This window comes from Nyctibius grandis, chromosome 26 (assembly GCF_013368605.1).
Source record: "Nyctibius grandis isolate bNycGra1 chromosome 26, bNycGra1.pri, whole genome shotgun sequence".
NCBI lineage: Eukaryota > Metazoa > Chordata > Aves > Nyctibiiformes > Nyctibiidae > Nyctibius > Nyctibius grandis.
Window position 1 is genome coordinate 1,511,561 of NC_090683.1, and position 14,841 is coordinate 1,526,401.

Consider the following 14,841-nt stretch of genomic DNA (forward strand, 5'->3'; position numbering starts at 1 on the left):
CCTGTGTTGACTATAACTGCAAAACCACCCCCAACAAGCCCCTCCCAAAAGCCCCCCCTGAGCAACATCTGTCTCCCTGGGCATCTCGGGAGAGCATCTGCAGGGAAAAGGATGACACAGAAGCGCAGGCTGGAATGCAGCAGAACTTTAATGAGTCAAAAGATGGAAACGAGGTCGTTCTGAGTGCAGGGAGCACCAGGGGAAGACATGGCTGTAGCAGAGATGCCACCAGCTGTCCCTCTGCCTGCCCCACAGAGGGAGCAGGGCCAGCAGGTCTTCCCTAGGCTGGCTTTGTGGGGCTCACAGCCCAGGGGAGCACAAGACAACAAGGAGATGGGAGGGAAAGGAGACAATGGAAGAGGGGAGAGGTGGACATGGGTTGTGCTTTCTGAGAGCCCAGGCTGACCCCGACCTTTGCAAGGGGCGCTGGGGTTGCTCAGCCTCTGAAAGCAACAAGCCCATGTTCCATCCCCAGTGGTACCATCTGTGAGTCCTTGGGCCTTCCCAGGGCCATCGGCATCACCTTTAGCAGGGGAAGCACCTCCTGCCACAGTAGCCGCTGCCAAAGCCCCCGAGGCCAAAGCCCCCAGAGTTGATGGGCACTCCCTCAGAGCTGAGGATGCTGCCAACAGCAGCGGAGGTGGAGGATCCCACGGCGGTGTTCTGTGGGAAGGAGCTGAGGATGGGTCCGGGCAGGGTCACCACCACAGGGGAGGGCTCAATGAAAACGTGGGAGTCCTGGCACTGCCTGACACAGGGCTCATTGCAGCTGTTGGCCAGCGGGGTCGGGCCGCAGGGGGCATGGCAAGGCTGGCACCGGTTGTAGCAGGACATGTCTTGGGGCTGGACGTGCACCTGGGAGAAAGGACAAGGGGAAGCAGAGCAAGAGGGATGGGTGAGGAGCAGCCTGGCACCCCAACACGAGGGAGAAAAGCCACGAGCTGTAGCCGAGAGCTGGAGGCTATGTAAGAATGTCCACGGGCATCTCCTTCCTCTCAACCCAAAAGAGCCCTGCCAAGAGCGACCAAGTCCAGGGAGATCCCTTCCTAGCCCATAGCTCAGGAGACACCTAACCAAGCCCCAACTTCCACCCCTGCCTCACCTTCTGCCCTCCTTCTCCCATGAAATGCAGCCCCATGACCACCAGCACAGGACAAAAAGGCAGTTTTGCGCTGGGAAATCCTGCAGGAGGATAAGGCGAAAGAAGAAAAGCAGGAAGAGGAGAAAGGGCTTCAGGCTCACCTTCTTCCCAAGGAGATGGAGGCGAGAGGAGTGGATGAGAGAGTGAGGAGAAGGGCCCGCTTTTATACTGCTCCCGCACCGCCTCAGGCACACAGTCACTGCACGCGGGCAGTAATTTTCCAGCAGACTCACCTCCACAGCAAAATATCCTACCTAATGGCACAGCCTGTGTTTTGTTTTCTATCACTACTGCCATTACATTTCCTCATTCTTGACATGCCCATTAGGTATGGAGGCTCCTTTCAAGTACCTGGATGACAGGCCCAAGGATTTCCCAGAAAGTATCATGGCAGTACAGGCAGAAGCTGTACCCCCAAGTGCAGGAGGCATCTGTGTAGACAACGGACAATGAACTGAGGAAATCTGGTGAGGTTGCTTTCAACCCCCATGACAAGAAGGTGCCCATATTCTCCTGCCAATGCAGTCCACCCTGGCTACCCAAAGGCTCCTGTGCCTGACGATGTGATGCATCCTTCTCCCCCAGTACTTTACCAGTTTTTTTGGCAAAGTCTTCCCCTCTCGTGGCAGTCTCTGTGGGTCTCTGATCACTGCCTTCAGCAGGCATGAAGAAGGAAAACATTACCCTTCTAAACAGCATGATTACTCAACAAGCCTGGTGGAGACTGGGCCCTCCTCACTACATGAGGGGATGTGTTGGGGCTTAGGACACTGTCTCGTTCCTCCCACTCTCTTCACACCACCACGCACTTTGGCTGCACGCTTTGGACCTGACCAGCAGGAGACACTTTTCCAAAACACGCTGACTGTCCTGCAACCCCCCATCTGTGGGAGTGCCAGCAAGAAGGTCATGCTGAGCACAATGGCCGTTGCAGCTGCCTGCAGCTGTGAACTCGGGTACAGGCCAGTGCTTGGACCAGTTCTCCTGGGCTGTGGATGGAGCTGCCCTGGCCGCAGGCAAATTCAGCCCTGCATGGGACATGGGCCTGAAGACAGCACACACTCCTGGCTTGGCCTCACGCCAAAACACTGACACACGCACAATCCCAAATTAGAGTGTGACTCACCATGGGTAGGGAGAGTCTACCCCAAAAAGCTTGCCTACTAAAGACATTCCCTTGCCCTCCTGGGACGCGTCCCAGCTGCCTCCATGTCTGCAGGGCAGGGAAGTGCATCTCTCCTTGTCATCTTTGAGAGATGTTTTTGTACCCACGACCTTCTGAGCACGTCCCCTCCCTGAGCATTCTCAGGCACGTGGCACTGCAGGGTCCTGACAGCGCTCCGTTCACTGTAGATTTGGGTGAGTTTCCTTGCCTCCCCAGTGGTGCTGGGTTGTGCTCCAGGCTGAGTCGTCCTTTGGGGCATGGGAAAGGAGACATTCCGAAGCACTAATGCCAGGAGAAGATGTACCACATGGGACCCAGGGATGCATCCCAATCAGTGGGGAGATGTTTTCTGAAATCCTTTCTATCCCTCCATGGGACATTCAGGAGAGCTCCCCACTGCAGCCCGGTCTCTTTGGCCAGGAAAATGAGGCCTGTGCATCTGTTCCCTTCCACCGTCCAAGTCTCTCCACAAGGCTCACCCCCTCTCACCACAGAGGAGGTCTGAGGGCTCTGAGATCGTAGCACAGTTCATTCCCCAGGCCGTACTGCTGCAAGATGTTCTTCCTTTCCAGATGCAGGACTTGCCATTTGTCCTTCTTAATGCCACGAGGCTCCTGTGGCCCAGTCCTCCAGCCAGTCTGGGTCTCCCTTTACAGCAGCACTCCCCTGGAGAGCATCAGCTGGCTTCTACGGGTCAACTTTACTCAGGCAGTCCTTGACTTGATGTCCACCCACTGCACGGAAGGCTGCTCCTCCTTCCTTCATCTCTTTCAGAGGGCACAGCAGCCTGGGAGACCTTGTCGGTGAAGACTGAGAGAGAGAAGGTGTTGACTTCCCACAGCATGCTCTCTGCCCACTCTTCAGGGATCACCTTCCTCGACCTCATAGCAAACCCCTTCCTAATGCAGCCCAGCATGCTGTCAAATGCCATTTCCACCACAGCACAAGGCTGCCTCATGGTGTCCATCAGGACTCACGTCCTCTGCTGCAAAGCTCTTTGACAGCCCATCAGTCTCAGCCTGCAGTGGCGCAGAAGGTTTTTCCTCCCCCACGGCAGGACTTTGCATGAAGGGGTTACATGCTCTTGCCCCACTCTGGACCCCCGTGGTGCACCAGGAGTGACTGGCTGCCAGCTGGACTTCGTGCCACTCATCATAAGCCTTGGAGATAAGAAGCCATGACAGATTTCAGTCCCCTGAACTGCCCTCTTCCCTAGCCCATATTTCGTCAGTTGGTCTGTCAGGATTGTTACAGGAGACAGCACCAAAAGCCTTGGTTAGATGAGATTAAAAACTTTTGCTGAACGTCCCTTACACACCAGAACCAGACAAGTCATCAAAGAAGGCCGTGAGGTTGGTCAGGCCTGCTTTCTCCTCCTTAAATCCATGCTGTCCACTCACAATCACCTTCTTGTACTTTCTTCTTGGGAAAGGCCTTACAGGTTGATTTGTTCCATCACGTTTGCAGGGATCGAGGCGAGGCCGACCGGCCTGTTGTTCCCTGTCTCCTCCTTCGTGGCCTTCCTGAAGACAAGAGGCCCATTGTCTTTCTTCTAGTCCTCAGACAGACTCCCTGATGCTGTGTCTTTCAAAGGGAGTTGAGAGCAGTCTTGTACTGACACCAATCATCTCCCTTGGGTGCATGGCCTCAGGTTGCATGCACTCATGTCCGCCCAACCTGTTAAAATGTCCCCATACCTGATCCTCCTCTAGTGCACATAAGTCTTTCCTGCTCCAGACTTTCTGAGGAATGTCAAGAGCCCGAATTCTTGACAGCAAATCCTGCCAGTAAAGACCAAGGCCAAGAACCCTTGGAGTACCTCCACCTTTCCTGTAACCCTTGTCCCCAGTGAAGCTGACTCATTCAGCCTTTGCCCAAGCCTCCCTTTTGATGCTGACCTACCTGGAACAAGACCTTGTTGTTGCCCTCCACATCATTTGCCTGCTTCAATTCCAGGTGGGCTTTGGCTTTCCTAAACTCAGCCGTGCATCCTCAGACAGCCTGGCAAATGTTCTCCCCAGAGCAAAGGCCATCAAGCTGAAACCTCTTCCTGCAAAGGGAATTGCAAACAATTGCACTTCACTGTCCCAAGCCAACATCCCCTGCCTGTCACGGGACCCCTCCAACACTTGGGGGCACAGCTTTGGCCTGCACAGACACGATCTTACCCGGGATATCCTTGGGCATCTCATCCTCGCACATGAAAGGAGCTGCATGGCAGACCAGGCATGTCAGAAATGAGGAAAATAAATGGCAGTGTTGACAGAAACCAAAACATAACATGTGCCATTAGGTAGGATATTTTGCTGTGGAGGTGAGTCTGCTGGAAAATTACTGCCCGCGTGCAGTGACTGTGTGCCTGGGGCGGTGCAGGAGCAGTATAAAAGCGGCCCTTCTCCTCACTCTCTCATCCATTCCTCTCGCCTCCATCTTTGGGAACAAGGTGAGTCTGAAGCCCTGTCTCCTCTTCCTTCTCATCATCCTTTGCCTCGTCCTGCTCCAGGGTTTCTCAGCACAAAACTGCCTTTTTCTCCTACATGGGGTCATAGGGCTGCTTGTCATGTGAGAAGGAAGGGGGCAGAAGACAAGGGAGGGAGAAAAGTTGGGCCTGGTTAGGTGTCTCCTAGGCTATGGGCTAGGAAAGGTTCTCCTTGGGCTTGGATGTGCTTCCAAGGCACTTTTGGGCTGAGAAGGGAAGGCCGTGGGCCTCCCTACAAGACCTCCAACTCTCTTCCCAGCCCATGGCTTTCTCCCTCGTGTTGGTGACAGGCTGCTCCTCACCCTCATGCTCTAATTCCCTTGCCCTCTCTCCCAGGTGCACGTCCAGCCCCAAGACATGTCCTGCTACAACCGGTGCCTGCCATGCCAGCCCTGCGGCCCGACCCCGCTGGCCAACAGCTGCAATGAGCCCTGTGTCAGGCAGTGCCAGGATTCCCACGTCTACATCCAGCCCTCCCCTGTGGTGGTGACCCTGCCCGGACCCATCCTCAGCTCCTTCCCACAGAACACCGCCGTGGGATCCTCCACCTCCGCTGCTGTTGGCAGCATCCTCAGCTCTGAGGGAGTGCCCATCAACTCCGGGGGCTTCGGCCTCGGGGGCCTTGGCCTCGGGGGCTTCGGCAGTGGCTACTGTGGCAGGAGGTGCTTCCCCTGCTAAAGGTGATGCCGATGGCCCTGGGGAAGGTCCCCATGCACCCAGAGGATGGTACCAGACTGGGGAAGGAGCATGGGCTTGTTGCTTTCAGAGGCTGAGCAACCCCAGCACCCCTTGCAAAAGGAAGGGGTCAGCCTGGGCTCTCAGAAAGCACGGCCCATGCCTCCATTTCCCCTCTTCCACTCTCTCCTTTCCCTCCCATCTCCTTCTTCTCTTGTGCTCTCTGGCTGTGAGCCCCACAAAGCCAGCCTAGGGAAGACCTGCTGGCCCTGCTCCCTCTGTGGGGCAGGCAGAGGGACACCTGGTGGCATCTCTGTCACCATGTGACGAAGGCTCTCGTCTGCCCCTGGTGCTCCCTGCACTCAGAGCTACCTCGTTTCCATCTTTTGCCTTATTAAAGTTCTGCTGCATCCAAGACCAAGCCTCTGTGTTGTCCTTTCCCCTGCAGATGCTCTACCAAGATGCCCACGGAGACACATGTTGATCAGGACTTGGTAGAGGGGTTGTTGGGCGTGGTTGTGCAGTGACTGTTAACACAGGCTTGCTTTGAGCAGGCTTAGTCATACTTAGGGTGGCCCTCTGCTTTCTAAACTTCCCTGCCTAGCTGGGGCTTGGTAGAATTATCTGACACACTTCAATGACCATAGCGACTCCAGAGATGATTTTAGTTCTCCCACCAAAGCATTCTCTACTCCATGCTCAGTGAGCCCCACGCCCTCAGCCTCTCTCCCCAGCCAAGTGCTACAGCCCTCTCACCATCCTGGACACCTCTGCTGAACTTGCTCCACTTGGTCAAGACCTTTCTTGAATTTGTGCTTTCTTGCACTAGAGTAGTGTTCTAGATGCCATCAGACGAGTGCAGAGCAGAGTGGGATCGTCACTCCCATCGATCTCTGGCCGCACTCCTGCTCATATAGTCCAGGATGTTGATGACAGTCCTTGGCATCCGGGAACAGTGCTGAGAGTCACACCTCCTTTGATGGTGTTACCACAAAAGCATCTTTTCCTGGCCCTGCTTTTGGGCTGCTGCTCCTCAGGGGCTGAAGCATGTGTGGAGAGACAGGGCTGGTTGCTACCAAGCCAGCTGCTGATCAGGGCTCTGGGTCAACCTGTATCATCATGCCCAGCTGTGTCATGTGCTGCAGTTCAGCAGCTCCCCTTCCTTGGCTGCAAGCTTCTCTGCAGCCTTTGATGCTGGTCACTGCACTGCTTTGGAGAGCTGCTGCACAGCCCTTTGAAACACTCAGCCTGCACCCGCTGCTTTTCCTGCCTGAGTCTCTCCCTGCCTCCCTCTCTCCAGAAACATTCCCAGGAAAGCCTGGGCACAGACAGGGAAGGAGCAAGATGAGGAGAACATATACTGCCTGTGTGCCTGTGTAGTGTCTTGATCCTGACAGCACTAAGCACACACCAACCGTTTTCTCCATCTGCTGTCCCAGTGTGATGAGGGGAGATTTGGAACACCCATGGCAGGGGGGTGGACTAGATGATCTTTAAAGGTCTCTTCCAATCCAAATCATTCTATGATTCTATACAATGGTTCTACAGTAAGGCAGCCCACTGCACTTTGTTCTTCTCTTTGAGAATGCTGTGGTTAGGATGGGAGATGCTGGCATCTCCTGGGAAGCTAGTGCCTGTGTCTTGTCAATACCACATTCCCTCCTGACTACTTGCATCCCAGTGTTGAGCTTACCAAGGAAAAAGAAAAGTTGTGCACAACAAAGTGGGTGGTAGTCACTGAACTATGTTGGGTAATTCTATCCAGACGCAAAGAGGCAGACAAATTTAGAAGCTAGAGGATCATACGACTAAGCATACTAGATGCAAGCCTGTGTTGACTGTCACTGCAAAACCACCCCCAACAAGCCCCTCCCAAAAGCCCCCCCTGAGCAACATCTGTCTCCCTGGGCATCTCGGGAGAGCATCTGCAGGGAAAAGGTTGACACAGAAGCGCAGGCTGGAATGCAGCAGAACTTTAATGAGTCAAAAGATGGAAACGAGGTCGTTCTGAGTGCAGGGAGCACCAGGGGAAGACATGGCTGTAGCAGAGATGCCACCAGCTGTCCCTCTGCCTGCCCCACAGAGGGAGCAGGGCCAGCAGGTCTTCCCTAGGCTGGCTTTGTGGGGCTCATAGCCCAGGGGAGCACAAGACAACAAGGAGATGGGAGGGAAAGGAGACAATGGAAGAGGGGAGAGGTGGACATGGGTTGTGCTTTCTGAGAGCCCAGGCTGACCCCGACCTTTGCAAGGGGCGCTGGGGTTGCTCAGCTCTTCTGAAAGCAACAAGCCCATGCTCCATCCCCAGTCCGGTACCATCCTGTGAGTCCTTGGGCCTTCCCAGGGCCATCGGCATCACCTTTAGCAGGGGAAGCACCTCCTGCCACAGTAGCCGCTGCCAAAGCCCCCAAGGCCAAAGCCCCCAGAGTTGATGGGCACTCCCTCAGAGCTGAGGATGCTGCCAACAGCAGCGGAGGTGGAGGATCCCACGGCGGTGTTCTGTGGGAAGGAGCTGAGGATGGGTCCGGGCAGGGTCACCACCACAGGGGAGGGCTCAATGAAACTTGGGAGTCCTGGCACTGCCTGACACAGGGCTCATTGCAGCTGTTGGCCAGCGGGGTCGGGCCGCAGGGCTGGCAAGGCTGGCACCGGTTGTAGCAGGACATGTCTTGGGGCTGGACGTGCACCTGGGAGAAAGGACAAGGGGAAGCAGAGCAAGAGGGATGGGTGAGGACAGCCTGGCACCCCAACACGAGGGAGAAAAGCCACGAGCTGTAGCCGAGAGCTGGAGGCTATGTAAGAATGTCCACGGGCATCTCCTTCCTGTCAACCCAAAAGAGCCCTGCCAGAGCGAAGTCCAGGGAGATCCCTTCCTAGCCCATAGCTCAGGAGACACCTAACCAAGCCCCAACTTCCACCCCTGCCTCACCTTCTACGCCCTTCCTTCTCCCATGAAATGCAGCCCCATGACCCAGCACAGGACAAAAAGGCAGTTTTGCTGGGAAATCCTGCAGGAGGATAAGGCGAAAGAAGAAAAGCAGGAAGAGGAGAAAGGGCTTCAGGCTCACCTTCTTCCCAAGGAGATGGAGGCGAGAGGAGTGGATGAGAGAGTGAGGAGAAGGGCCCGCTTTTATACTGCTCCCGCACCGCCTCAGGCACACAGTCACTGCACGCGGGCAGTAATTTTCCAGCAGACTCACCTCCACAGCAAAATATCCTACCTAATGGCACAGCCTGTGTTTTGTTTTCTATCACTACTGCCATTACATTTCCTCATTCTTGACATGCCCATTAGGTATGGAGGCTCCTTTCAAGTACCTGGATGACAGGCCCAAGGATTTCCCAGAAAGTATCATGGCAGTACAGGCAGAAGCTGTACCCCCAAGTGCAGGAGGCATCTGTGTAGACAACGGACAATGAACTGAGGAAATCTGGTGAGGTTGCTTTCAACCCCCATGACAAGAAGGTGCCCATATTCTCCTGCCAATGCAGTCCACCCTGGCTACCCAAAGGCTCCTGTGCCTGACGATGTGATGCATCCTTCTCCCCCAGTACTTTACCAGTTTTTTGGCAAAGTCTTCCCCTCTCGTGGCAGTCTCTGTGGGTCCTCTGATCACTGCCTTCAGCAGGCAATGAAGAAGGAAAACATTACCCTTCTAAACAGCATGATTACTCAACAAGCCTGGTGGAGACTGGGCCCTCCTCACTACATGAGGGGATGTGTTGGGGCTTAGGACACTGTCTCGTTCCTCCCACTCTCTTCACACCACCACGCCCATTTGGCTGCACGCTTTGGACCTGACCAGCAGGAGACACTTTTCCAAAACAACGCTGACTGTCCTGCAACCCCCCATCTGTGGTAGTGCCAGCAAGAAGGTCATGCTGAGCACAATGGCCGTTGCAGCTGCCTGCAGCTGTGAACTCGGGGTACAGGCCAGTGCTTGGACCAGTTCTCCTGGGCTGTGGATGGAGCTGCCCTGCCGCAGGCAAATTCAGCCCTGCATGGGACATGGGCCTGAAGACAGCACACACTTCCTGGCTTGGCCTCACGGCCCAAAACACTGACACAACGCACAATCCCAAATTAGCGTGTGACTCACCATGGGTAGGGAGAGTCTACCCCCAAAAAAGCTTGCCTACTAAAGACATTCCCTTGCCCTCCTGGGACGCGTCCCAGCTGCCTCCATGTCTGCAGGGCAGGGAAGTGCATCTCTCCTTGTCATCTTTGAGAGATGTTTTTGTACCCACGACCTTCTGAGCACATCCCCTCCCTGAGCATTCTCAGGCACGTGGCACTGCAGGGTCCTGACAGCGCTCCGTTCACTGTAGATTTGGGTGAGTTTCCTTGCCTCCCCAGTGGTGTTGGGTTGTGCCTCCAGGCTGAGTCGTCCTTTGGGCATGGGAAAGGAGACATTCCAAAGCACTAATGCCAGGAGAAGATGTACCCACATGGGACCCAGGGATGCATCCCAATCAGTGGGGAGATGTTTTCTGAAATCCTTTCTATCCCTCCATGGGACATTCAGGAGAGCTTCCCCACTGCAGCCGGTCTCTTTGGCCAGGAAAATGAGGCGTGTGCATCCGTTCCCTTCCACCGTCCAAGTCTCTCCACAAGGCTCACCCCCTCTCACCACAGAGGAGGTCTGAGGGCTCTGAGATCGTAGCACAGTTCATTCCCCAGGCCGTACTGCTGCAAGATGTTCTTCCTTTCCAGATGCAGGACTTGCCATTTGTCCTTCTTAATGCCACGAGGCTCCTGTGGCCCAGTCCTCCAGCCAGTCTGGGTCTCCCTTTACAGCAGCACTCCCCTGGAGAGCATCAGCTGGCTTCTACGGGTCAACTTTACTCAGGCAGTCCTTGACTTGATGTCCACCCACTGCACGGAAGGCTGCTCCTCCTTCCTTCATCTCTTTCAGAGGGCACAGCAGCCTGGGAGACCTTGTCGGTGAAGACTGAGAGAGAGAAGGTGTTGACTTCCCACAGCATGCTCTCTGCCCACTCTTCAGGGATCACCTTCCTCGACCTCATAGCAAACCCCTTCCCAATGCAGCCCAGCATGCTGTCAAATGCCATTTCCACCACAGCACAAGGCTGGCCTCATGGTGTCCATCAGGCTCACGTCCTCTGCTGCAAAGCTCTTTGACAGCCCATCAGTCTCAGCCTGCAGTGGCGCAGAAGGTTTTTCCTCCCCCACGGCAGGACTTTGCATGAAGGGGTTACATGCTCTTGCCCCACTCTGGACCCCTGTGGTGCACCAGGAGTGACTGGCTGCCAGCTGGACTTCGTGCCACTCATCATAAGCCTTGGAGATAAGAAGCCATGACAGATTTCAGTCCCCTGAACTGCCCTCTTCCCTAGCCCATATTTCGTCAGTTGGTCTGTCAGGATTGTTACAGGAGACTGCACCAAAAGCCTTGGTTAGATGAGATTAAAACTTTTGCTGAACGTCCCTTACACACCAGAACCAGACAAGTCATCAAAGAAGGCCATGACGTTGGTCAGGCCTGCTTTCCCCTCCTTAAATCCATGCTGTCCACTCACAATCACCTTCTTGTACTTTCTTCTTGGGAAAGGCCTTACAGGTTGATTTGTTCCATCACGTTTGCAGGGATCGAGGCGAGGCCGACAGGCCTGTTGTTCCCTGTCTCCTCCTTCGTGGCCTTCCTGAAGACAAGAGGCCCATTGTCTTTCTTCCAGTCCTCAGACAGACTCCCTGATGCTGTGTCTTTCAAAGGGAGTTGAGAGCAGTCTTGTACTGACACCAATCATCTCCCTTGGGTGCATGGCCTCAGGTTGCATGCACTCATGTCCGCCCAACCTGTTAAAATGTCCCCATACCTGATCCTCCTCTAGTGCACATAAGTCTTTCCTGCTCCAGACTTTCTGAGGAATGTCAAGAGCCCGAATTCTTGACAGCAAATCCTGCCAGTAAAGACCAAGGCCAAGAACCCTTGGAGTACCTCCACCTTTCCTGTAACCCTTGTCCCCAGTGAAGCTGACTCATTCAGCCTTTGCCCAAGCCTCCCTTTTGATGCTACCTACCTGGAACAAGACCTTGTTGTTGCCCTCCACATCATTTGCCTGCTTCAACTCCAGGTGGGCTTTGGCTTTCCTAAACTCAGCCGTGCATCCTCAGACAGCCTGGCAAATGTTCTCCCCAGAGCAAAGGCCATCAAGCTGAAACCTCTTCCTGCAAAGGGAATTGCAAACAATTGCACTTCACTGTCCCAAGCCAACATCCCCTGCCTGTCACAGGACCCCTCCAACACTTGGGGGCACAGCTTTGGCCTGCACAGACACGATCTTACCCGGGATATCCTTGGGCATCTCATCCTCGCACATGAAAGGAGCCTGCATGGCAGACCAGGCATGTCAGAAATGAGGAAAATAAATGGCAGTGTTGACAGAAACCAAAACATAACATGTGCCATTTAGGTAGGATATTTTGCTGTGGAGGTGAGTCTGCTGGAAAATTACTGCCCGCGTGCAGTGACTGTGTGCCTGGGGCGGTGCGAGGAGCAGTATAAAAGCGGCCCCTTCTCCTCACTCTCTCATCCATTCCTCTCGCCTCCATCTCCTTGGGAACAAGGTGAGTCTGAAGCCCTGTCTCCTCTTCCTTCTCATCATCCTTTGCCTCGTCCTGCTCCAGGGTTTTCTCAGCACAAAACTGCCTTTTTTCTCCTACACGGGGTCATAGGGCTGCTTGTCATGTGAGAAGGAAGGGGGCAGAAGACAAGGGAGGGAGAAAAGTTGGGCCTCGGTTAGGTGTCTCTTAGGCTATGGGCTAGGAAAGGTTCTCCTTGGGCTTGGTTGTGCTTCCAAGGCACTTTTGGGCTGAGGGGAAGGAGAAGGCCATGGGCCTCCCTACAAGACCTCCAACTCTCTTCCCAGCCCATGGCTTTCTCCCTCGTGTTGGGGTGACAGGCTGCTCCTCACCCTCATGCTCTAATTCCCCTGCCCTTTCTTCCAGGTGCACGTCCAGCCCCAAGACATGTCCTGCTACAACCAGTGCCTGCCATGCCAGCCCTGCGGCCCGACCCCGCTGGCCAACAGCTGCAATGAGCCCTGTGTCAGGCAGTGCCAGGATTCCCACGTCTACATCCAGCCCTCCCCTGTGGTGGTGACCCTGCCCGGACCCATCCTCAGCTCCTTCCCACAGAACACCGCCGTGGGATCCTCCACCTCCGCTGCTGTTGGCAGCATCCTCAGCTCTGAGGGAGTGCCCATCAACTCCGGGGGCTTTGGCCTCGGGGGCCTTGGCCTCGGGGGCTTCGGCAGTGGCTACTGTGGCAGGAGGTGCTTCCCCTGCTAAAGGTGATGCCGATGGCCCTGGGGAAGGTCCCCATGCATCCAGAGGATGGTACCAGACTGGGGATGGAGCATGGGCTTGTTGCTTTCAGAGGCGCTGAGCAACGCCAGCACCCCTTGCAAAAGGAAGGGGTCAGCCTGGGCTCTCAGAAAGCACGGCCCATGCCTCCATTTCCCCTCTTCCACTCTCTCCTTTCCCTCCCATCTCCTTCTTCTCTTGTGCTCTCCTGGACTGTGAGCCACACAAAGCCAGCCTAGAGAAGACCTGCTGGCCCTGCTCCCTCTGTGGGGCAGGCAGAGGGACACCTGGTGGCATCTCTCTCACCACTGTGTGACGAAGGCTCTCGTCTGCCCCTGGTGCTCCCTGCACTCAGAGCTACCTCGTTTCCATCTTTTGCCTTATTAAAGTTCTGCTGCATCCAAGACCAAGCCTCTGTGTTGTCCTTTCCCCTGCAGATGCTCTACCAAGATGCCCATGGAGACACATGTTGATCAGGACTTGGTAGAGGGGTTGTTGGGCGTGGTTGTGCAGTGACTGTTAACACAGGCTTGCTTTGAGCAGGCTTAGTCATACTTAGGGTGGCCCTCTGCTTTCTAAACTTCCCTGCCTAGCTGGGGCTTGGTGGAATTATCTGACACACTTCAATGACCATAGCGACTCCAGAGATGATTTTAGTTCTCCCACCAAAGCATTCTCTACTCCATGCTCAGTGAGCCCCACGCCCTCAGCCTCTCTTCCCCAGCCAAGTGCTACAGCCCTCTCACAATCCTGGACACCCTCTGCTGAACTTGCTCCACTTGGTCAAGACCTTTCTTGAATTTGTGCTTTCTTGCACTAGAGTAGTGTTCTAGATGCCATCAGACGAGTGCAGAGCAGAGTGGGATCGTCACTCCCATCGATCTCCTGGCTGCACTCCTGCTCATATAGTCCAGGATGTGGATGACAGTCCTTGGCATCTGGGAACAGTGCTGAGAGTCACACCTCCTTTGATGGTGTTACCACAAAAGCATCTTTTCCTGGCCCTGCTTTTGGGCTGCTGCTCCTCAGGGGCTGAAACATGTGTGGAGAGACAGGGCTGGTTGCTACCAAGCCAGCTGCTGATCAGGGCTCTGGGTCAACCTGTATCATCATGCCCAGCTGTGTCATGTGCTGCAGTTCAGCAGCTCTCCTTCCTTGGCTGCAAGCTTCTCTGCAGCCTTTGATGCTGGTCACTGCACTGCTTTGGAGAGCTGCTGCACAGCCCTTTGAAACACTCAGCCTGCACCCGCTGCCTCTTTTCCTGCCCTGAGTCTCTCCCTGCCTCCCTCTCTCCAGAAACATTCCCAGGAAAGCCTGGGCACAGACAGGGAAGGAGCAAGATGAGGAGAACATATACTGCCTGTGTGCCTGTGTAGTGTCTTGATCCTGACAGCACTAAGCACACACCAGCCGTTTTCTCCATCTGCTGTCCCAGTGTGATGAGGGGAGATTTGGAACAGCAAGAGAGCAAAATACCCTTGGGTGAAGATCAGGACAGTCGAAGAGGGGAAGGGACAAAAGAGAAAAAAACAAATGCTGCAAAGGCAATCACCCACCACCTCACACCAGCAGAACGATGCGCAGCCATTCTCCAACCAACGGCTACTTTGGAAAGACTGCCCACAGTTTTGTTGCTGAGCATGATGTTCTACGGCATGGAGTAGCCCTTTGGTCAATTCCAGTCAGCCATCGTGGCTGCACGCCTTCCAGCGGCTTGCCCACCTCTAGCCTCCACTGCAAGGGGTGCAGAATGAGAGAGAGAGATGGCCTTAATGGTGTGCAAGCACTGTGCAGCAATAGCTGAAATTTTGGTGTGTTCTGTGCACTGCTTTAGCCACACATTTGAAGCACATCACCATATGGGCTGCTATGAAGAAAATTACCTCCATCCCAGCCAACGCCGGTAAAGGCTGGTTCTCCCATTCCTTCTCCTGTTGTCCTCTGTGGCCATTTCCTTCTCAAGCCTCCTCCCCCAGCACAATGGCAGCCAGGGCAAGATGAATTGCCGGTGCTCCTCTCCTCCCTCTACCTTTCCCCTCTTGCCCACTTCCCAGGAG

General features: G+C 54.9%; 3 protein-coding genes and 1 pseudogene across 3 annotated transcripts; 2 read left to right on the plus strand and 2 right to left on the minus strand.

Annotated features, from left to right (window-relative positions):
* Positions 1–525: 525 nt before the first annotated feature.
* On the minus strand, positions 526–1,315 carry LOC137673629 (feather beta keratin-like). The gene is made up of 2 exons (XM_068418552.1): positions 1,243–1,315; positions 526–836 (listed from the first exon to the last, which is right to left on the minus strand). The coding sequence occupies exon 2, from the start codon at positions 832–834 to the stop codon at positions 526–528; it is 309 nt and encodes a 102-aa protein (XP_068274653.1). The 5' UTR covers positions 835–836; positions 1,243–1,315.
* A 3,827-nt stretch (positions 1,316–5,142) lies between these two features.
* Positions 5,143–5,463, plus strand: LOC137673628 (feather keratin 1-like). Its single transcript, XM_068418550.1, has one exon. It carries the CDS (start codon positions 5,143–5,145, stop codon positions 5,461–5,463), a length of 321 nt encoding a protein of 106 aa, XP_068274651.1.
* A 2,355-nt stretch (positions 5,464–7,818) lies between these two features.
* On the minus strand, positions 7,819–12,450 carry LOC137673889 (feather beta keratin-like; annotated as a pseudogene).
* On the plus strand, positions 11,977–12,769 carry LOC137673890 (feather keratin 1-like). Its single transcript, XM_068418949.1, has 2 exons — positions 11,977–12,046; positions 12,447–12,769. Exon 2 carries the CDS (start codon positions 12,449–12,451, stop codon positions 12,767–12,769), a length of 321 nt encoding a protein of 106 aa, XP_068275050.1. The 5' UTR covers positions 11,977–12,046; positions 12,447–12,448.
* Positions 12,770–14,841: the final 2,072 nt, after the last annotated feature.

What these genes read in the sequence shown, in the direction of transcription:
- LOC137673890 (XM_068418949.1), top strand. Translation starts at nt 12,449, where the DNA reads ATGTCCTGCTACAACCAGTGCCTGCCATGCCAGCCCTGCGGCCCGACC.
- LOC137673629 (XM_068418552.1), bottom strand. Translation starts at nt 834, where the DNA reads ATGTCCTGCTACAACCGGTGCCAGCCTTGCCATGCCCCCTGCGGCCCG.
- LOC137673628 (XM_068418550.1), top strand. Translation starts at nt 5,143, where the DNA reads ATGTCCTGCTACAACCGGTGCCTGCCATGCCAGCCCTGCGGCCCGACC.